Genomic DNA, 23,698 nt, shown 5'->3' with positions numbered 1-23,698 from the left:
TATATGGCCTTTTTTGTCTGGCTTCTCTTTCACTGAGCATAATGATTTCGTGATTCATCCACATATTCATCATCAGTATTTCATTCCGTTCCGTGGCTGAATAATATTTTGTTGTACGGATATCCCACATTTTGTTTATCTCTTCTTCTGTTGATGGACATTTTGGTTATTTCTGCTTTTTGTCTATTGTGAATGGTGCTACTTTGAACATTCATGTACAAGTTTTTGTTTGAACACTTGTTTTCTTTTTTTTTTTTTTTTTTTTTTTTGAGGCGGAGTCTCGCTCTGTCGCCCGGACTGGAGTGCAGTGGCCGGATCTCAGCTCACTGCAAGCTCCGCCTCCCGGGTTTACGCCATTCTCCTGCCTCAGCCTCCCGAGTAGCTGGGACTACAGGCGCCCGCCGCCTCGCCCGGCTAGTTTTTGTATTTTTAGTAGAGACGGGGTTTCACTGTGTTAGCCAGGATGGTCTCGATCTCTTGACCTCGTGATCCGCCCGTCTCGGCCTCCCAAAGTGCTGGGATTACAGGCTTGAGCCATCGCGCCCGGCCTGAACACTTGTTTTCAGTTCTTTTGAGTATACATCTAGAGGTGGAATTGCTGAATGATGTGTCAACTCTATGTGTAACTTATTGAGGAGCCCATTAACTGTTCACCACAGTGACCGTGTACCATTTTACATTACCATTAGCAATGTATAGAGGTTCCAGTTTCTCCACATCCTCACCAATACTTGTGATTTTCTGCCTTTTTTTCTTCTTAAATTAATATCCATCCTAGTAGATTTAAAGTGATATCTCATTGTGGTTTTGGTATTTTCCTAATGACTAATGACATCAAGCATCTCTACATGTCATTGTTAGCCATTTGTATGTCTTCTTTGGAGGAATGTCTATTCAAGTCCTTTTCCCATTTTTAAATTGGGTTGCTTGTCTTTTTATTATTGAGTTGTAAGAGTTCCTTATATATTCTGGATAGTAGACCTTTATCAGATATGTGATTTGCAAATACTTTTCCCATTCTGTGGGCTGTCTTTTCACTGTCTTGATAGTGTTCTTTCATTCACAAATGTTTATAATTTTGATAAAATTAATTTTTTCTATTTTTTTTTTTTAATTTTGGTGCTTGTGCATTTGTTGTCATATCTAAGAAGCCATTGCTAAATCTAAGGTCAAGGAGAGTCACCCCTATGATTTCTCCTGAAAGTTTTATCATGTTAGCTCTTATATTTAGATATTTGATCCATTTTGAGTTATTTTTTTGTATAGCGTGTAAGGTAAAGGTATAACATTTTTTGCATGTGAATATCCAGTTGTCTCAGCACTATTTGTAGAAGAAACTGTCATATAATTTTATCCGTAAGTATTTCAGCATTTTTCTCTAAACGATAAGAACTTCTTTTTGCAAAACTACAGTACCATCATTACACTTTAAAAATATTGGCCAGGCATGGTGGCTCACGCCTGTAGTCCCAGCACTTTGGGAGGCCGAGGCAGGCGGATCACAAGGTCAGGAGATCGAGATCATCCCGGCTAACACGGTGAAACCTCGTCTCTACTAAAAATACAAAAAAAAAATTTAGCCAGGTGTGGTGGTGGGTGCCTATAGTCCCAGCTACTCAGGAAGCTGAGGTGGGAGAATGTCGTGAACCCGGGAGGCAGAGCTTGCGGTGAGCCAAGATGGGACCACTGCACTCCAGCCTGGGCGACAGAGCAAGACTCTGTCTCAAAAAAAAAAAAAAATTAATCAGATTTCTTGAGTATCATCAACTATCTAAGTCTGTATTCAGAATTGTAATTATCTCAAAATTTGTAATATCTCTTTTTTAAAAAAATTAATATCTAAATATGGTGCACCCATTTCAATTTGTTGGTATATCTTTTTAAGTGTTTTTAAATCTATAGGTTTTCTTTGCATCTCTTTTTTTCTCCCTTGCAATTTAAGTGTTGAAAAAACTGTCTTGACTAGTATCCTGGTCTAGATTTTGTTGATTGTATCCCCATGATGTTACATGTACCTCAGTCCTCTGAATTTCCTGTAAATTGGTGATTGGAGCTAGAGGCTTGATCAGGTTCAGATTTTTGTTTTTATTTTTGGCAGTACTACTTCCTAGGCAATGTGTGTTCTTTTATCAAGAGGCAAATTGTATTTACTTTTTAAAATGTTAACAGTCATTGATGATCACTGCCTGAGTCTGCTAGCTTATTAGGAGGCACAAAATGCTGGCATTCTAATTCTACTATGTCTTCTTCATTTATTAGATGGAATACCTACTTTTGAATGAGGAGAAACTGTCCCTCTTTTATTATTCAACTACCCAGTGGTAAGATTTGTATAAAAAAGGCCGTATAGACTCTTCAGTCTTTCCTTTTATTTGCCAGCTCTCAAAATAAGTTGGTTCGTTATTTTTTTCTAACAGTGCCAGTCATATCCTTTGGGTGGGGGGTGACTTTGTTAAGGCATTTAATTAAGCACATTTAAAGTGTTTCTACACGTTGGAGCTATTATTCTTATCAATGCTCAAATTATCCCATCTTTCACCACTGGGAGTCTCATGAAATTGAATCCTTTTTGACATGATTTTGTGGTCTTTGATAGTTTCTGGGCTATTACATATTGTAATTTCCCAACTTTTATCTGGTTGGAATGTAGTCTACTTGTGGCACTTCCCAAATTTCCCTATAAACACTTATAGGTCTTGAAACTTCTCTGGCTTCTTGGAGGAGGTGGAAAGGTTTCCCTAGCCTTTGTGGAATCATAAGAAGACAAGTCAGAACAGGCTTTTTTGGAAACTCACTCATGAAATGAATTTCATGAGATTTTATTGTTTCTATTAGGTATACAAAGAAAAAGAAAATATAGTTTCTGCCTGAAGATTTTGGAGCCTGATGAGGTATCTTTTAGGACCTGAAAACATAGTGCTAATATCAGGAATGTAGATTTGGACAAAGCCAGAGCCATCAATGTGATTTTATTGTGGCTCCATTTTAATTCTGTCTCTACTACCAAGTCAGGAATTGATTGCTAGTTATTCTGAATTCTTTTTGTATAATTATAAAAAATATATAAGTACATAGTAAGGTGACCTTTGTTGAAGATATTTTTGAAGATAAAAGTCTGGAAATGGATGTGTTTTTCTAAGCCTAGAAAATGCATGTAAAAGCACATAGATGGCTTTTTTTTTCATATGGTCTCTACATCCCCATTAAGTAAGGGTGATGTTTGTTTTCTGCCTATTTTATAAGTTGCTAAGTACTGTAATGAGTTTATATTTATAGAGTGCTTGGAGCTTTTGCATGAAAGGTGCTAAATTAGAGTTTATTGTTTATTGAATTTATTTGATGTGTCCAACCTCCTGGGAACATTCGCTGAAGTTAATTAAAAACAGATAGTTCCTACACTGACAGCCTACAGTGCCACTTACAAACCAGTAACATAAACAGTGTGCACCTCTGTAACCCTAAGTTGGGACACCTAGAGAACCACAGTTCTTTCTGAAGGGGGAATAATGCTACTTTTATGTGAAAATTTGACTGCTGAGTAAAAACAGAGATATTCTCAATTTTGTCTGAGTCACCTACCTGCTCCCATTAAAAAAAAAAAAAAAAAAAAAGAATATGGAGAGTTTCCTCAATTTTCAACTATAACTTACAGGTTGAAAAATTTTAAAATAATGTTTCCTTTATATCATTTTGGGAATACATGAAGGTAAAAGCTTGTGTTTTATTTTTTTTTTTATGATTACTTTTTCTTTGCAGGAATGGCATTCCAGAGCAGCCAATTGCTTGTGCTTTCTTACCCCAACTTAATGGAAACTGTGAAGCATCATTAAAATAATGGCTTGTTTGCTTCCTTTGCCAGTTGGTGATGGAGTTTTGTGGTGCTGGCTCTGTCACCGACCTGATCAAGAACACGAAGGGTAACACGTTGAAAGAGGAGTGGATCGCATACATCTGCAGGGAAATCTTACGGGTAGGTTATGAGTGGGGACTGGCCCACCTCCCAAAGTCTCCAAGCAACACATGATATCTTAGGAGGGATTGAATTTTGTGACTTTCCAGTGAAATTCATAAGCATATCAAAAACTCTTTAAAAGTTCATCCTATCAGTGGTGGTGGTGCTGGTGGTAATTTGGTGTGAAGATCTGCTCTGATGGAAGTAAGCGCCGTTCTGGAGATAGGCCATGAGCATATTTTCATTCAGGTTGACATTGGGTGATTTATCTTAATAAGGGATTCATTTTCAATGCTGTTTCCAATTAGAAACCTGATTTTAGATCATAAAGAGATATTTTGATCACTCATTTATCTGTTTGTGAAAGTTTATAATTAATATATTATCTCTAATGGTGTAATACCTTCCCACCATATAAAGTTTATAAGGATTGTGTGACTTTAGTCATTCCTATACATACAACCTAGTTTAACTGATTTTACCTTTAAAAATAAATCTTTGTGACCTAATCACTTAAACTAATCAAAATAGCTGAACAAGACTGCCTGTTTGCCCAGTTTTCCCATACATCCCCCAATCAGGAAATCTAGACAATTGTATCATATTTGCTGAGCTGAGTTCAGGAAGAAGAAAGTAACTGGGCATATTTTAGTTCATTCAGACTAGCTTAATCATCCCTTCCTACTAATATGGAGATTATTATGTCTACTGAGCATTCTTACTGGATCTTCCTGGCCATTGTTATTTATTTATAGGCTCTGCCTTCTTAATTTAAGGGAACAAAAGTTAAAACTTTTTACTGTGTGTTCAAGGTATGCCTTTGAGAGATAGATTATATGCTTTGGGTGAATGGATGAAATGCATAGAAGTTAAAAAGAAGGAAGGCATAGAAGTTAAAAAGAAGGAAGGCATTATATGCTTTGGGTGAATGGATGAAATGCATAGAAGTAAAAAAGAAGGAAGGCATAAGAAGACGATGTCTGTTCATTAAATGCAAGCCAAATTAGGAAAAGGCAAATAGAAAATGGAATTTTAGCCGGGCGCGGTGGCTCACGCCTGTAATCCCAGTTCTCAGGGAGTCAGAGGCGGGAGGATAGCTTGAGCCCAGGAGTTCGAGACCTGCCTGGGTAATACAGCGAGACCCCGTTCTCCACAAAAAGGAAAAAAAAAAAAAAGACAAAAAAAAGAAAATGGAATTTTAAAATTATAACATTGATGTGAATGACTTCTATACTACAAAATATCACTGAGAAATATTAAAGAAGACCTTAATAAATGGAGGCATATATTATTTCACAGATTACTCAATATTGTTAAGATGTCATTTCTACCCAGTTTGATCCATGGTTTCATTAAACTTCTGATTAAAATTCCTATAAGTATATTTGTGGAACTTTATAAAGCTGATTTTCAAACATATAGAAATGCAAAGGGCTAAGAATAACCAAGGCAATCTTGAAGAAGAAGAACAAAGCTGGAGGATTTATGCTACCAGTTACCAAGATTTATTATAAAGCTACTAATAAATTAAGACAGAGTAGTATTGTTACAAGATTAGACAATGGCCAAAGGAACAGAATCAAGGATCCAGGAACCAGACCCACATCATATGGACACCTGGTCTGTGACAAAGGAAAGGGTGCTTTTATCAGTAAATAGTACTTGATCAGTTGAATATCCATAAGAAAACATGAAACTTGACACCTGCTACATACCATATTCAAAAATTTATTCCAACTGGGTTATAGATATAAATGGGAAAAATATAACAATTAAAGCTCTTAAGAAAAACACATACATCCATGGTTTGGGGTAGCCAAAAATATAAATTATATATTTTGTGTTTTTAAACAGAACACAAAACAAAATTTGAGAGGAAACACAGAGGCCTGGCTGTTGATTTCCTTCACATCTGACGTTTGTCTCTGTTTTGATGTGCCATTGTGCAAACTTACTTTGAATTTCTGACTTAAAATTTTGCTCATTCAGTAGAGCATGATGGATTATTTAGTCGTCCTGACCACTCAGTGGATGCCAAGAACCTGTCAAGTCTCTAGGGCTGGTTCTGCCTGATACCCCTTTCTGCACTGCTGGGGAGCCCTCCAGAGGATCAGTCATTTGATCTCATCTTGGTTCTAAAAGCAGCAGAGATGTTTCATCACATGAGCATCTCTCAGTACCTTTCACACATTCTCAATGTGTGGAAACAATGGCGTTCCTCCTTTTCCAGTACATTCTCGGAAATGATACCGGCATTTCAGACATGACTCACTGGAAGAGACACTTGATCACCCAAAGGTCTCTGGCCACAAGCGGTTTTAGAGACGACCTCCATGCATTGTATGATCTCATTAGAAGAACTTTTGACTCACTTCCATGCTCTGGTATCTGCTTTCAACCACTTCAGGGGTACATAAACACTGTGAAAACCACACATTTAAACCTGCTAGATGCCTACCTTGTGACAAACTGAACAGATAAGAAAGGCAATTTTTTAAGACCTAAACCAGTGCCTCAAACCCTTCTATAACATGGTTTATGTTTTCTGATATTTCTAAATGTATATGTGGGTCTTCTTGGACCTCTGTACTCTCATGCTGAATTTCTTTGACAAGAGAATTCAGATACCCGTTTTGTTTCTTTACCTGTCAACCTCATTTTTCATAACATGACTTTGTTGTTGTGGAGAAGATTAAAAGAACAAAAAATTATAAATAATAAAGTGCACTTGGGTACCTGATACATTGAATTATCAAGTGTTAGCATAAAATAATTTGCTTTAAGACTCTAGTTTTAGATTCTTTTAGATTATAATTTATCTGAAAAAATCTGACTACTTTAGAGTAAGTCTGTAGGTTAAAGAATTCACACCACAAAGAGGCCAAAAACAGAGTAATTCATGAAGACATGGAACACAAACAGGTTTAGTTGTCACTGAATAATTATCTCACATAATGAGCACAAAGTCACAAATAGCATAAACTAAAAATGACAGTGATAAATGCCAACAAAGGAAATAGAAACTGTATTTCTTTTTAAATGTAAGGCACAATGGGTAAAGCCAATGGGAAATTTCTTGGCTGGTCTGAGAAATATTTTACTGTGCTTAATTAAAATTGTATAACAAGGCCGGCTGCTATGGCTCACACCTGGATTCCCAGCACTTTGGGAGGCTGAGGTGAGTGGATCACCTGAGGTCAGGAGTTCAAGACCAGCCTGGCCAACATGGTGAAACCCCGTCTCTACTAAAATAAATTAGCCTGGCGTGGTGGCGGGCACCTGTAATCCTAGCTACTCTGGAGACTGAGGCAGTCGCTTGAACCCGGGAGGCAGAGGTTGCAGTGAGCCCAGATCACGCCACTGCACTCCAGCCTGGGTGACGGAATAAGGCTCCATCTCAATCAGTCAATCAATCATTCAAAGAAATTGGGTAACAGAAAGTAAATTTTAACTTTTAAATTCAAATATTGCCAAAAATCCTGCAGGGATTCAGTTAATTAGTTTTCTATACAGAGAATGTGTAGATGGTTCTGTTTCAAACTAGCAAATACAGGCAGTCCTCGCTTTTCACAGTAGTATTAACTGAAACTCGTGTTCATATTGGAACCATATAATCACTTGTGTGGTTCCCTGATACCTGATAATCAGATCCGATATGCAAGCATTTCATTAAACACAGCACCATGCATTGCAAGGACTGTCTGTGTATTTTAATTTATATATTGATCAATTGCCTACAGTTAGAAGAGCACTATGATAACATGAAAGATGTGATTATAATTCTGAAAAGTGTGTCTGGGTGAGTGTAAAGTTTTTGGATCCTTAACATTCAAAATAATTTATTGGCATGTTGGCTTTTGCTCCTATTAACCCTTCTTAACTCTTCATCACTCCAGGGGCTGAGTCACCTGCACCAGCATAAAGTGATTCATCGAGATATTAAAGGGCAAAATGTCTTGCTGACTGAAAATGCAGAAGTTAAACTCGGTAAGAGCAGAATCCTGTGAGCCTTGGAATTGCAGGACGTGATGAGATTATATTAACAGCTCTAAAAGATTAATGTTAATTTGCCACTGTGGATTTGGAGGGCATTGCCCTAAAAATAGAAAGGAAAATGTTTGTCTATTTTAAAAAATATTTTCTCAAGGCAGTCTGAGGAGTGAATTATATATAATGTGGGAACAGAACCACTTGCTTAATCAATATATAGAAATAATTGAGTTTCTTTGTTTCAGCAAAGATTAGAAGTGACAAAGTTTGAAATGGCCTCCTATATCTTACAGTTTGTTCATATTGTTGCTGCTATAACAGAGCACTAGGACCCAATTTTTTTCCATGAAAATATACCCGGTTAGGCATATTCAGAATAATCAATTCCTGCTATCTTCCTGTAGGTTTAAGTTATATTTACATTGATTTTGTTATTACCTTGGGCTCCTGTACAAAATGAATGCTCAATATTTTCCTTTAGGTGCATACTGATTCCCCACTTGCATCAGTGGGAGAATCCTTTTCTTTGGCACATCTATTAGAGCTCTTTCCGCAACAAATCTGGGACTGTCCAAACAAAGTAGAGAATTACCACATGCATTTGACTGCTTGGTGTATATGAGTAAGAGCATGAATTGAAAAATATCCAGTAGGATATGTGACTTGTCATCTCGAAAAGGATCACTGTCCATATGATTGTATATTTTCAAAGAGATTTAAACATCTTCTATGTTTATATCTCAAACATTTGCTCTTCCTTTTTGTTGAAATATATGATACCCATTTTTTTTCTTAGTTAACATTTGGGGCCAAACTTTCTCATCTCATGAATATTCTCTTTTAAAAACAAAAGTATACATTGTATAGGCTAAGCAGTTATATATGTATCAACTAGATAAGCTACCCTGAGAGCTTTCTGGCATCACTAATTAACAGTTACTTGTTGAGTGTATATTATATGCCAGGCCCTATACAAGACAATTTTCTATGGATTATCTCTCATAAACATCAGAGCAACTCTGTGTAGATGTCATCATCCTCATTTTACAGATTAGGAAACCGAAGCTCAGAGAGGTTGATCTACTAGCCCTGGGTCATACCACTAGTAGGTGGCAGAAATGAGATACAAACTTAGGGAGTCTGACTCCAGACTTTTGCTTTTAATCACTTGCCTCGTATCCCCAAAATACTACCCTTTATGACAACTAAGCTTACTTTTTTTTAACACCTATTTTTGGTCCTTGTGAAGCCTTGGTGTAACCAAATGTAACTCTTTGTGCCTTCCTCATTGATACACCTCATCCAGTTTAAAAACATATTCACAGTATAGAAAAGGTAGAAGCAACCCAGGTGCCCATCAACAGGTGAACAGATAAACCAAATGTGGTCCATACATACAATGGAATATTATTCAACCTTGAGAAGGAAGGAAATTCTAACACATGCTACAATGTGGATGAACCTTGACAACATTTTTTTTTTTTTGAGACGGAGTCTCGCTCTGTCACCCAGGCTGGAGTGCAGTGGCCGGATCTCAGCTCACTGCAAGCTCTACCTCCCGGGTTCACGCCATTCTCCTGCCTCAGCCTCCCGAGCAGCTGGGACTACAGGCGCCCGCCACCTCGCCCAGCTAGTTGAACCTTGACAACATTATGCTAAATGAAATAAGCCAGTCACAAAAAGACAAATATTGTATGATTCCACTTATACAAGGTAGTGAGAATAGTCAAATTTATAGAGATGGAAAGTAGAATGACTGCCAGAGGTTGGGGCAAGGGGAAATTGGGAGCTGTTGTTTAATAAGTACAAAGTTTCAGCTGGGGAAGATGAGAAATTCTGGAGATGGATAGTGGTGAAGGTTGCACAACTATGTGGATGTACTTAGTGGCCCAGAAATGTACATGTTAAAATGGTCAAAATTATATACTTTAGGTTATGTACATTTTACCACAATAAAATAATTCACATTCATTAATCGCTCTATAAAACCTAAGTTCATAGACTTTATTTACTTTTCTCCTCTTAAATAGTGGACTTTGGAGTCAGTGCCCAGCTTGATCGAACTGTGGGCAGGAGGAATACTTTCATTGGAACTCCCTACTGGATGGCACCAGAAGTTATTGCCTGTGACGAAAACCCAGATGCCACATATGATTTCAAGGTATGACTTCTTTATTGTGTTTCAAACCTATGCCTACCATCTTATCCTGAGTCTTGGCAGCGGGAGAATTCTTACGTGCCTTTATATTTATGATTTATGTGACCCAAAGGGAGAACTGAAGAACATTATTTGCGTTTAAGACTTACAAGACATTCAAGTGGGGATCTTTTTAATGAATTCACCTATCTTATCTGATTGCCTGTTTGTTAAAAAAAAAAAAAAATGTTTAAATCATTTGTTATATTTTTTTGAATTTACTCTTGCTTCTTCTCATTGGAAAATACATTAGATTTCCATGTTGGTTATGGTTGAGAGTTTTGGAAGAGTGTATATTCTGAGAGCTTTTTACGTTAAACTAAGATGTGAATTTGTTGTCTTGGGCCATCTTTTTCTGATTGAGAATAATCTGACTTACGTCTACGATGCTCGAAGTATAATTATCTGGGGTTTCTTTTTCATGAGAGGGAATCAAATGGAATATTGGTGACTACTTTATGGTATTTCTGTCGTGTGTCCTGATGTTTCATAGAAATTTGATTTGTGACTTGTTACTTTATATTATAAACTAGAAATTTGCTAATAAATTCAAAGCTGTGTTCAAGTAGATTTCTCCAAGAAGCCCTTCTCTTTTCTATTCTGCTAGCCAATAACCAAACATAATTTTGGGTTATTGCCCCTCAGTTTTATTGTCTGGGCTTTTAGGTGACATGGCTTTCTAACGAACGGTGACTGAACGTCAAGACAATAAAATTAGGGGCAATGGGATCTGGGAACTGTGTGTGGGTTTCCAGGCTGTGCATTAGGTAGACAGACACCCTGTGGTCTTTGTGTGCATTACAGGACAACTTGGGCAAAACTTGATCTACCTGCGCTGGTTTCAGAGGTGCATGGACTTTTCACCAAAACACTTTTTTTTTTTTTTTTTTTTTTTTGAGACGGAGTCTCGCTCTGCCGCCCAGGCTGGAGTGCAGTGGCCGGGTCTCAGCTCACTGCAAGCTCCGCCTCCCGGGTTTACGCCATTCTCCTGCCTCAGCCTCCCGAGCAGCTGGGACTACAGGCGCCCGCCATGTCGCCCGGCTAGTTTTTTTTGTATTTTTTAGTAGAGACGGGGTTTCACCGTGTTAGCCAGGATGGTCTCGATCTCCTGACCTCGTGATCCGCCCGTCTCGGCCTCCCAAAGTGCTGGGATTACAGGCTTGAGCCACCGCGCCCGGCCTCACCAAAACACTTTAATGATCCTCTGTAAATACTCTCATCTAATGGATGAGGAAACTGAGGCCGAGATCTGCAGGTGCCCACCGGGTTAGTGATCATCTCAGAGTTAGCACCTGCACGCAGGTCGCCAAGCTTTCTGTTCAGAGCCCTTTCCAATATATTACCTTGCTCCTCTGTAATGTACTTCCATATAAATCTCCAATTTACCCATTGAACAGTATATTTGAAGAATTTCACTTTTAAGGAATATTTTTAGTTCTCGACATGTGGGGTTATTATTGAAATCAGGTCTTAAAGATGCATTGTAAACATTGCAGCATTTTTGAGGCCCCGTATCTCCGTGTTGACAGAAAATTTGCCTCTTTTGGGAATTGTAAGCTTGAAGGTCTGAAAACATAATAATCTCCCATAAATTTCCTCCTTCCTTCAAAGTTAGTCACTGTAATAACCTGACAACAATCTGTCTGAAAACAGCTGCCAAGTTAAAAATTAATCTCCTGCCAAAATAAGTGTCATTTTTTAAACTGCTAATGATAAGCATATTTAAATAATTCCATTTGCAGATCCCTTCAGAGAAGCCACTACAAAATATACATTCCAGGCCAGATATGTGTGTCATGATTAGCTACAAGCAATTCTTCAAACCATAGTTATACCTAACAACGGCTAACTAGTCTACATCTGGGCCACAGATATTCTAGATGACTATGTAACATAGCATGAGGAATCAGTGTTTGCAGCTTTTACCCTCAGCTTAATCTTTTAAGTATTGTGACTGACTACACTATATATGGCACTTTTGTTATGTAAATAAAGTGGGTGCCTACCACTGACTTGTTTTCAGTAGGGTATCTAGAAGAGGCTTTCCTTCTGGCCAAGCAAAGCTTGGAATTAAACTGATATTTTGGTCCTCTTTCCTCAGATTATGGCTGAGGAGTATAGTTTAAAATCACTGTAAATGGTATGAGACCAGTGCATAACTCTAGGTATGGGCAAAGCCTAGTGCATGAGTAGCCACAGAGGTCGTCATGCTGCACAGTGATTTCAGAGGTACTGGAAGGTTCACCTAGCTATAAAAGTATCCTGAGACATTAAAAAGATTGAAGATGAATGTCTGTGTGTGTGTGTGTGTTTTTTAAATAAAGAATCCTGATAGAATAGGTTCAACTGTGTCAGTCATTTAGACCTTAGTGCAAATTAGTTTAACAGGATTGTCAGGAATGTAGGTTGTGCAAGAGGAAGAAAAAGTCATGGCAGGGATATGAGCTTCACTGGTTATTTGCCATGGGTAAAAAGAGGAGGACGACAAAAGAATGAATAAGGAAGACTTTTCCACGGAGGACTTTATAATACTGAATTATTTTCGGTTTTAAAAAAAATTCATAGTGGTCTTCAAAGACATCTTAGACAAATCAAATAGTAAATAATAAATAACAAAACCAAGTCATACCCTGTTGGGGTATAGTAGAAGGTTTGGGGATTTTTGCAGATTTATTTCATCCACTGACACAGTTTTACTGTGGGCCAGAAAAGATGCTGATCTTTAAATAACCTTACTACTTCTTTCTTGGCACCATATATTATCCCCTTTTCTGTTCAGTATCCTTAGGAATGTGACCTGTCACCAGGGGACAACTTGACAATATGCTGATTTTCAAAATCATTTATTCATTCACTCAGTGCATGTTTATAGACTATCCATTGTGTATAAGGAGTTAGTCAAGCTATATCTGTACATGCTGTTTCTGATAGAAGGTTCATTTGAGACCCCGTCAAAGCCCGAGGATTTCACTGTGTGTTTGGTGGTCCACTTGGTCCAGTGCTGTATCCCAGCTCCAGGAGCTTGATGTCAACACTTTGGGCCCTCATGTGCTACAGCCACTTTCAGCTGACAGTGTATATTTAGAATAAAGGATGACTTGGCCACCAGACTTTACTAGATTTCTTACCACAAAAGTCCTTCCTGTAAAATAAAGACAAGAACAAAAAGAAAAAGAGTATAGCTGAGTTTTGTTATTTGATTTATTGTTTACCGATTATTATTTGATGTGTCTAAGGTGTCTTTAAATACCACTATAACTTTTTATAAAACCTAAAGTAACTCAATGTTATAAAGTCTTCTGTAGAAAAGTAGCCTGAAGAACTCCTGCTTCTTATTGCAGAGTCTGGTTTTGTGTGATATCTATTGGGCACAGTAAGTAACTCACTGAAAATAGACCCTCTCCTAAGCAGGAGTGCCAGAATCTCATTTGCCTGGTATGCTGGCTTTCCCCTGGAGGCCCTTCCTTTCTTGTTTTCAGAAATTCTGTCAAAACACTTCAAGTGAAAGGAAAGGTTTTATTTCCCTGATAAGTATGTGGGGCAATAATGAAAGCTTTCCCATTTAATAATAAGCATTCAAAAGATTTGAAATTAATAAAGCTGTTCAAAATGCCTAGGCTGTTTAAATTGTTATTTTTTTTTTAACCTAGTTTGAATTTCAGTTTGGTTGGATGGGATCTGCCAAGCATTTTATAGTCCTGTGTATTTATTACTTTAACAGAACCACCCACTAAGAAATTTCTGTGGCTGAATGCCACAGTATAGTACACATAATGTAGTGTTATTCACCCCTCCCACCCCATGGAGGGAGACACACGCGCGCGCGCACACACACACACACACACACACACACACACACACACGGGAAATCTATAAAGAACCTGGAAAAACTTAATAGTATTTACTTTTGAATAGGGCATGTGAATGGAAAACTTAAAATTTCTATTTTCTATATCTTTCTGTCCTGTTATGTTTTTTGCCATAAACAGGCCTTGCTCTTATATTAAACCAATGAAGTAAGAGATGCACAGTGAGATGGCGTACCCCTCATCCCACTCCCCACCAGATTCCTGTCCTTAGGCCTGATCTGTGCCACTGTTGTTTATTATTCGCCTAAACTCTGTTTATGAGACTTTCACACAGGTACTGCAGATTATTTGCAGACATGGGTGTCTCCTCCAGCGTTTGGGTGAATATTGTGCTCTGGGTGTAGAGAAAGTACTCTTTTCCCCTGTGTCACAGATAATTGGCATTATTCAGGCAGGGTGGAAATACTTCTTCTAAGGAAGAGGTTCAGTTGGAAATAAAGTGAGCAACCTAACTGGTGGTAGAGTTTCCGCTGTGCAGGGTGTCACCTGAGAGGACAATATTCAGATTGCAGAATGATGCGTTTACACTCTCAAACAAGTCCTGGCATCTGTCTACTGAGATTCAAACAAAGGTCCTTCCCTATTCGATCAGAAGGAAGGGGACCCAGATAGCACGTTAGTGTCACCAACAGGAAACTGAAACTCCTATTCAACATATTTCTGTGGCTTCCTGTTCACACCCACCTATAAAGGATTCCTTAGTTAAATGCAGGCAGTACCTCCTCCAGGCAACATGCTGATCCCCAAGGGAAGAGAGGAAGCTATTCTAATACTTTCCCTTTGTTCACATAACAAGCGAAAATGGACAAAGAACTAAAGATTTCTGTCCTCGGTTTATTTTATGTGTGAAATGGGATTATTAAAAACTATCTCCACCTCAATGACCCTAACTCACCACCTGAGTTCTGTGTCTAGATAACATAATGTATAAATATATAATGTAATTAATAAGAGTCAGTCCTTTGAAATCAGACAGAACCAGTTTAGACTTTGCCTCCTATTTGCAAATTACCTCAGAGGAGTTATTGAACTTTTCGTAAACCTGCGTAAAATGGGAATAATAAATTGTTTATTCCGAGGTTATAATAAAGTGAGAATATACATAAAGGGATTAATCCAGTGTCCACCACTTGGTAAATACTCAATATATAGTACTTAGTGTATACATATATATTATAGATAGTTTGTGTTTATGTTGTAATATGGAAGTATTGCTATTTGGCAACAGTTTCATATGGTTCAACCTCATATTTGTGTTACACATCTCTAATTATCTGCTTACATTGAGCCAGAATCTGCTTCTCTATAACTTTGACCACTCAATTAAGATGTTGTCCCTAGAGACCATACACACAATGCATTCATTTCTTTTTCCCACCTGGAACATTTCAAAAAAAAACTAGTTACAAGTAAGTTACCCAACAAAAGACTACTTTCTGCTCTGTGAAACTTGATAGAATAAAATATGCTGGCTGTGCCCATTATTAAGCTATTGTCTGTCAACTCTGGACTGCCATGCTGCCCTCTGCTTTGTGATAATAGAGATAGGACTCAGCTGTCCTCCTTTCTGTTTGTCCATCTGACTACTTATCAGGCTCTGCCAGCAGGGAGCAATAGAGAACGGGAGACCGAGTCTGGAGGAGGGAGCTGGACACACGTTTTCCTGTTTGCTTCCTCTAAGCTTCTTGTTTATGTCTGCACGGTCCTTGTGACCTCTTTGAGCAAGCACTGAGTACCAGAGCTCCCTGCCATCTTACCTGACTCTGGTTTGCTGGTTGAACTGCCAGTTGATGATATCTGGCCCTAAGGGTCTATCTGTACCCACATTTGTTGAATACCCAATGCAGCGTGTACTGCGTTGTATATTAGGCCCTTTGCATATATTTCCTTATTGAATTCTCTTACCAACCCTGCAAGATATGTGTTCTTTTCATGTTGCAGTTGAGAAAATGGGCTCAGTGTTATTAGTTGTGTCAGAGTTGGGTCTGGCTGCAGAGCATAGGCACCTTCTACCTCATGGTGGCCATTGGGGTTCTTGTCTTGTGCCACACAGCCTCTCATTCTTGTGTGGCTGGTTCAGACATCTGAAAGTGTTGCTTTTCTTCACTGTGTTGAGCAGCCCAGCCCCAGAAGGAATGCTCTCTTGTTCTGTTCAAGTTGCTTGTGTATCAGCTGTTCCCCACTCCCACCCTTTCCAGCAGCCAAAAGTTCTGTCTTGCCTCTGCCTTCCCAAAGGCACTAGAATTTGTCTCTCTTCTGTTTGTAATGCACACAGCGCTAGGCTATTAATCATGCCACAGGCTAGGCTGCACAGCACCTCTGGAATAATGAATTACCCAGCTCCTGCCAAAATGAGTCACACCATGGGCATGAACGAAACTTATCTCTCTCTGACTCTTTCCTCATCTTGTTCTTCCCCCTTCCCTTTCTCATCTCCTGTGATCTGTCTTGCCAGTCATAATTGGAGCATTTTCTCCTTTATTTAAGTTCTGAAGTGTCTTTGGGACTCACTAATGTATCCAAAGGCTTAAACAAGGCCTGTCGAGGACATTTATGGCTTTCTAGCATGGGCAGTTAAGTGTAGCTTACAAGCAGCTTTGGGTATATATGGCCAGGAATATAAATGTTCCTCTTGGAAAACAAGAGAACCCCAGCCAAAAAAAAAAAAAAATCCTAACATTGATATCAAATGAAGGCTTAAGGGAGCAGCAGAATCAGCTAGGTCATGTGACTTAGCAGAGTATGCACAGGTATTTGTGGTGGTGTGACCTTTGGTTTGAAAGGGGTGTTCTGGGGGCTTAGGGAAAGGCTGCCCAAGAGGGATTCTGAGATGATGTGTACTAAACAAAGTACATATCTTTTCCCTAAACCTTCTTGCTTCCTGTGGGATAAATCCAGGATTACCGAACAAATGAAACCACTCCATTTCCCTACTGTCAAAGTATGTTTCTTCAAATTATTGCTGTATATGTATTATCACTTAGGAATGCTTTTGTCTGTACTTACGTTTCTCATGTCACCAGAAGTCTAGAGGCAGGCAGTCCAGGGTTGATGTGATGGTTCACTGATGTCTTCAGAAACCAAAGCTCCTAGCTTTCTGTCCTGGCATCATTAATTTGTTGGCAATAACTCATGGTTGCAAGATGGATGCTGTAGCTCCAGATATCATATTTTATTCAAGGCACTAAGAAGTGGGAAAAAGTTAGCAAGACACCAGCTATATTCGTCCCTTATTTCAGGAAAAGCAGAAGCTCCCAGAAGATGTTTGCTTATGTCTCATTGGAGAAAACTATGTCACATCCCTAACTGCCGTCCTTAGCTGCAGCGGCATCAGGATAGGCAAGTGTGGCTTTGCTATACTCTGAAATGGAAGCAGCAAGAAAAATGAGGGTTGAAAATGACCACTGGGTTAGCCAATAAACAATTTCTGCCACAACTAAATAGAGGGAAATCATAGAAGACTAAGTTGGGCAGGCAAATGCAGTGTCATCTGACAGTGGAGGAGAAGGAAATCAATATTCTTGGGCCCTACTCTGTGCCAGATTTTGTGCTAGCAGCATACCTGATCAATACATGCATGCCACGGTTATTTCCATTGTGCAGTTGCGAAGCTAAGCTCTGAGCAACATTCTGCATGTAGCTAAATTAGAAGCCACTATTTGAATCCAGATCTGCCTGACTTAAAAGCCTATTCTCAACTGGGTGCAGTGGCTCATGACCGTAATCCCAACACTTTGAGAGGCCAAGGTGGGAGGATTGCTTGAGCCCAGGAGTTTAAGACCAGCCTGGGCAACATAGTGAAACCTCATCTCAATCAATCAATCAATCAATACCCATTTCTTTCTACCAATCCATGTTGCCATTGGGAAATTGGGGCCAGTTTTATAGTATGAAACTGGAGTACCTCACTGAATCTCAGCACCGTTATTGAATTGTCAACACCTTCAGTCACCTATGGACAAAGTAGGAATCTGAAGGAATTATCTTACGGATTAAAAATGCATTTTTATAATAATTGATAAGGGGAAAAATGGTGACTACTCCAGTCCTTAGATTGTGATGCTAGTTAAAAGAGACCTGGCCTAGGAAGCAGAAGACCCAGCTTGGTTTGAAACCAGCTGCTAAGTTGCTCTTTGATCTTGGGTAAGTCACTTTCCCTCATTTGTGAAATGAAAGGTTGAGCCAGGTGATCTGTAAAGAGTCTACCAGCCCTAGAACACTTAGGTTTTGCTACTTTCAAGTGTTTTTCATTTGTTCATTCATTCAATAAATATTTATTAAGGGCCTACTGTGTGCCAGGAACTGTTCTAGGTACTTTGGATACATCAGACAACAGGACAAAGATCCTTGCCGTGTGGCTCTTATGTTCTTAGGTGTGTGTGCTGGAGGTAAGGGGCACAAGCAACAAACACAAAACATGGTAAATTAGTGATGAATAAACATGTCGTATGTTAGAGGTGGTTAGTTCTGTGGGGGACAAATATGGGGAAGGGGAATGAGCAGTGCTGGGGGGAGGTCCCAGTGGTCCTCATTGAGAACACAGGGGTGGAGCAGGCTTTGGGGAGGTGAGGGAGTCAGCCAGCACATCACTGGTGAGGTGCTGCAGGCCGAGGGAACAGCTTGAGTCAAGATCCAAAGGCAGAAGTGTATCTGGGCCTTCTGAGCATTTTCCTTCTCCCTGATCTGAGGCCTGGCCTTGCGTTTTTCTTACCCCAGAACTATCATTTTGTTTTACATGTATTGGTTTTCAACCCAGCTCAAAGCTTCCTCGACTTGAAAACCATTTAAATTGGACCCTTCTGTTGCAGTTAGGGCCATGGAACCTGGCTGCCACCTTCTTACTTGTGCCTTATTTCACACTATAGAAACACTCAATTCCGAGGGATTTGGGGAAAATGGTGGTACAACTACCAAGGCCTGGAGATACTAGAGTCTTATCGAAATAGCACAGGGACCTTAAGAGCCAACCCACTATTTCCAGACTATTCTTGCTGTGTTTCCTGTTTAAAGCCTCCTGAACAGCAAATGACTCAGTGTTTCTTTCATGTTCCCAAATGATTATCTTTGTCTATCAACCATAAAACCCCAGGTACAATAGAACTGCATTTTCGTCTTTACCAGTTATTGCTCCTGAGCCAACTTGTAATAGATGAGCTGAGCCTTCCCCATCAGCTCTGGAAATAACCTCACTCAGCAAGGCCAAGAGCCTCCAGGAAACTCAGTCACTTGCTAGACTAGAGAAACGTGGGGTGCAGATTGCGTTTAATGAAAATCTTTGTGTATATCTTGAAACATAACAAAGAGAAGGGACAAGAGTTGCCTTTGTGAGTTGTGTTGTATGCACAGAGTTCCTAGGAGTCTTAGAATGATAGTGTTGTGAAGGTGCATTGCTATTCCCGGTTGAACTGAGAACTGGTAACATTTAAAGAATCCCCCTTGCTCCTAGTGTGAGGTTACACATGTGCCCCAGCCACCTGCTCTCAGGTAGACTGCCCTTTAGGCAAGAGGCTAGATCCCCTAGAAAGCCACCTCCACACTGTGCAGGACTCTGCCCAATTCCTGAACAGCCCTGAGTGTGACTTCACAGGATATTGAGAAACTTAGTTCTAGGGAATGACTCAGGATGAAGGTTATGAATTTTATGAAGCTCTCTTCCAGTTACATCTCTTTTTCATGTGGTCTTGACATTTGTTTGATGGCAATAACAAGGAAACTTACCTTTGATCACTCTAATCTGGGAGAATTTTGAAAAATGTACAAAATGCATGAGGTATTTAAAATGAGATATCTATGTTAGGATGTGGGCCATTGATACTAGATTTTCTTACCAATCTGCTGTGGAACTGAGGCAGCAAGCCTCTTTTTGGTGTTTTCTAACCAGGTTTCCCCCATCTCTTGGTTTTCCCCCTTTCATGCAGTATTTAGAGACTACTGAGCCACAGACAGAGTATGGGAGGAGAATATTATTAGAGATCGAGATTGTACGGGTAGAAGTGGAGGCATTAACCTAGAAAATTCTGTTCAGAGAATAAAAGTCAGTCTGAGCATAAGAAATAATATAAAGGTATACTGGCCTCTATTGTACATACTAGTCTACTCACAAAATAGACAATATTTGTTTATCTTTTCAACAAATACACTGAGTACCTCCTACTGTGCCCAACTCTGATCTAAGCACAAGAGAGACATCAGTGAATGCCATCATCAAAAAGTCTCCCTGTCCTCATCTTACTAGGTAAAACGATATGAAATTGCTGTTTTTATAGTTAAAAACAATTGAATATAAATAACACCTACTATCTGATCCAGCCATTCCACTCCCAGGTATTTAACTAAAAGAAGTAAAAGCATACACCCTCAGATTTGTACACCAATGTTTGCAGCACCTGTATCTGTAATAGCCCAAACTGGAAACAGTCCAAATGCAAAAACCGTGATACGTTCATAGAATGGAATACTACACAGCAATAAAAAGGAGTGAAATACTGATATGTGCTACAACATGGATGGGCTTCAGAAACATTATTCTATGTGAAAGAGACTGAATACAAAAGACCACATATGATATTATTGCACTTATACAAAAATTTGGAAGTTACAAACTAATTCACAGTGACAGAAAGCAGATCATTGGTTACCTAGGGACAGGAGAGTGGGGATGGGTTCAGGCAGAAAAGGAAGGAGGCAAATGAGATCTTTGGGGGATGATGGATATATTTACTGTTTTGATTGTGGTGATGGATTCACAGGAGGATCCCTATGTTATACCTTATCAAATGGTATACTTTATGTGCAGTTTATTATATGACAATTATAGCTCAATGATGGTGTTATAAACAGTCAAATAGCAGCAATTTCCTATGGTTCAATTCACAGATAAATTTCAGTAATGAATTAATTTAAAAATTTTTTATATTCATTTTTCATACATTTATTGATAAGCTGCCATGTGCCAGATACCATGAATGGTACTGTCAATGAAAAGTGAGTAAGACTGTTTCTGCTTTGAAGGTTAGTGGAAGAAACAGGTTTGTAAACAGACAACTGAATGACTTTCCCACAGGCAGTTCTGAAGCAATTGCCAGGTTTAACCAAGTTGTCCTTTGTCTGTTGAATTTATGTGTGTGTCTGCCCCTTCTTTTTCAGAGTGACTTGTGGTCTTTGGGAATCACCGCCATTGAAATGGCAGAAGGTGCTCCCCGTAAGTACCCTCCTCTGGGGTGAAATATGTTGCTGGTCTGCTCTGCGGGTACTGAAGTTTCCTTGCCAGGAGCTGCAGTTGCTTTACTTCCACTACACCGAGCCCTGCATGGATTCAAGCTGGCATATTTAGAAAGCAGAATCATCTTAAATCAACCAGGAATCCATTCATTTCAGAGCAGTGGGAGAATCCTGTTTTTATTTAAAAAAAAAAGGAAGAAAAAGAAAGCAATCTTTGGGGAGTCTTGTTTGTTGTACAGATTCTGTACGTCATTTATTCTGGACTACTCCTCACCTGACATAAAACCGTGACCAATTCACAAGACTATAAACTCCAATGTATGAAAATCCAAAATTAATTTGCAGTGCACAGGTTATTCAAATTGCTATTACTCCTCTTAAAATACTGATGTTTAAAATTTTAGATTTCCCTGCTATTTGAGGCAGAGTGGCTAGGGCTCCAGCAGTCTTGAGAATCTCAGTTCCTTGAGATTTGGAGTATTAGCCCTGGCAAAGAGTCTCTGTCAAGAGACTGTGCCTCACAGATCTCCATATAGGAAGTATAACTGGTTGACAGCCCCAGCTGCTGCAATGGCACCAGGCCGCACCTTTGAAGGGCCACTCCCCACCAGTGACGTAGCACAGTGGGGATACTAAGGCAGGTCCTTTCCTGGAGGACACAAGCTTCCTTCGTAGACAGCTTTCACCCAAGTAATACCCTGTGACTTCACAAGACCTGCAGGACACTCTGGGACCCTTCCACCTACCTTTTCTCCCTCTCTCCTTCACTCAGGGTCAGACTTGCATAGCAATCTGATGACTTCCCATACTGCCTGGCTCCTTCCCTGTTTCCATTCACATAGTAATTTACCCAGTAATATCCTTGGTGTCTGCATCTCAAAGGACCAGTACAAAAATAGGCCCTTTATTTGCATGACAGGTCGTTATACTTAAGACTTTCACCTTCAGGTTGTCATCATTTTCTTACTTCTCAGTCTAGAATTGGTAGAACTCATCTGTAGCATGATTGATTTGGAGTGCTGGTTGACAAAATTGCCCTCATTCACAATGCTAATAGGCATGTGTGAATCAGAAAAATAATATATTGCAGTCTTAAACCATATTATCATTCTTGATGAGTGGTAGACAGGGCTAAAAATAAACTTCTGCCCACAGAATCCTTTGGCTTTTAGGGAGCACATATTCTTATTCTAGCTAAAAAGTAGAAATTCTCCCAGATATTTGAAAAGTAAACTAATAAAATATTTTTATTAAAGTAAGAACATATGAGTACTTTCACTATAAACGATAATGTCATGTTTACAAGATGAGATCTTTTTATAACTTTGTTTTTCTGCCAGACTCTGTGTGACTTAATCCTCTGGGCTTCCTGGGGCCAGTGAATTTAAAAACAAAATGAAACAAAACCCGTTACGACACCTGAAAAGCCATTCGGGATATCTGAAAACAGAGAAAATGGGGCTCTGGGCTGGTGGTTTTGGACTCCAACAATCTGTGTAGATAACATTGCATTTGGATGAGCTGTCAATGTGTAAGAAATAGATGGGATAATCAAATGTCTTTTATTTATGGCTTAGTCTTTTACTAATTAAACATAGCTTACCATCTCCATTGTAGTTGTCATCTGATGTTATTGACTTTCAATGTCAGGTGGTCATTCACAGCAAGATGGCTGGTCGTTGACCCTTTAACTTAGTTTCCTTAAATATGAAGTAAACGTGTATTCACTAGAAATGTTAGCAGTAGCTATGTGAACCATGTTGTATTTTGAGACTCCTGTAAATGGACATGAGATCTTTCAAATGCTCATCAAATGGAAGCATTTGGATATTCTGACTTCGTGCTCAATCATGGTGTGTAAACTCAGTGGGTCACTGGGCAGCATCATCTGCACAGCCAAGACGGGCTTGGCCTGAGTTTGGCCTCCTAACTGTAGCTGGGCCTTGTTTTGGTCTCTTGCAGCTCTCTGTGACATGCACCCTATGAGAGCTCTCTTCCTCATCCCCCGGAACCCAGCGCCTCGGCTGAAGTCTAAGAAGTGGTGAGTTTGGTCTTCAATGTTTTGCAGATTCAAGGGTGAGGTTTTCTTGTGATTCTATTTTGGATTAGCTCTAATCCCTAGGTCCTACGGATAGAATGAGACTAACATATATTATGACTTGGTGAATTACTTTCCATATGCTGTCATTCGTCTTAAAGTACATATGGAGTATCTACTGTTTGTACAGCAAGTCTTTATTCCCCCACCTTTAAGGTAAGAAATCATTAGCCAAAATGGGTAAGTGAAGCCCAAGTAATAACATGAAAGCTCTTTGGTTTATAACTCCAAGTCATATCTTTCGTGGCAGCACAGAACACCTTATCAGAGAGGGTGATAGTTTAGATTGGCTGATTTCTCTTCTATTCCTTACAACAATCATTCCCTAAGTGCATATACACACCAGTTAATGTCGGAGATTATTTCTCTGG

General features: G+C 39.2%; 1 protein-coding gene across 6 annotated transcripts in view; it reads left to right on the top strand.

Moving 5' to 3' along the window:
• The window catches only part of TNIK (TRAF2 and NCK interacting kinase), a 413,713-nt gene that overhangs the window by 273,389 nt on the left and 116,626 nt on the right, over window positions 1-23,698 (top strand). For all 6 annotated transcript variants that reach the window (XM_033211704.1, XM_033211706.1, XM_033211707.1 and 3 more), the window contains 5 exons: window positions 3,860-3,970; window positions 7,849-7,939; window positions 9,973-10,103; window positions 21,155-21,209; window positions 23,192-23,270. In XM_033211704.1, the coding sequence (XP_033067595.1) occupies window positions 3,860-3,970; window positions 7,849-7,939; window positions 9,973-10,103; window positions 21,155-21,209; window positions 23,192-23,270 (467 nt within the window). The remainder of the gene's footprint in view (window positions 1-3,859; window positions 3,971-7,848; window positions 7,940-9,972; window positions 10,104-21,154; window positions 21,210-23,191; window positions 23,271-23,698) is intronic.

The sequence above is a fragment of the Trachypithecus francoisi genome, unplaced genomic scaffold (genome assembly GCF_009764315.1).
Source record: "Trachypithecus francoisi isolate TF-2019V2 unplaced genomic scaffold, Tfra_2.0 Lachesis_group0, whole genome shotgun sequence".
Classification (NCBI taxonomy): Eukaryota; Metazoa; Chordata; class Mammalia; order Primates; family Cercopithecidae; genus Trachypithecus; species Trachypithecus francoisi.
The sequence above is the reverse complement of the archived record's forward strand: the minus strand, read 5'-3'. Positions and strand labels throughout refer to the sequence as shown.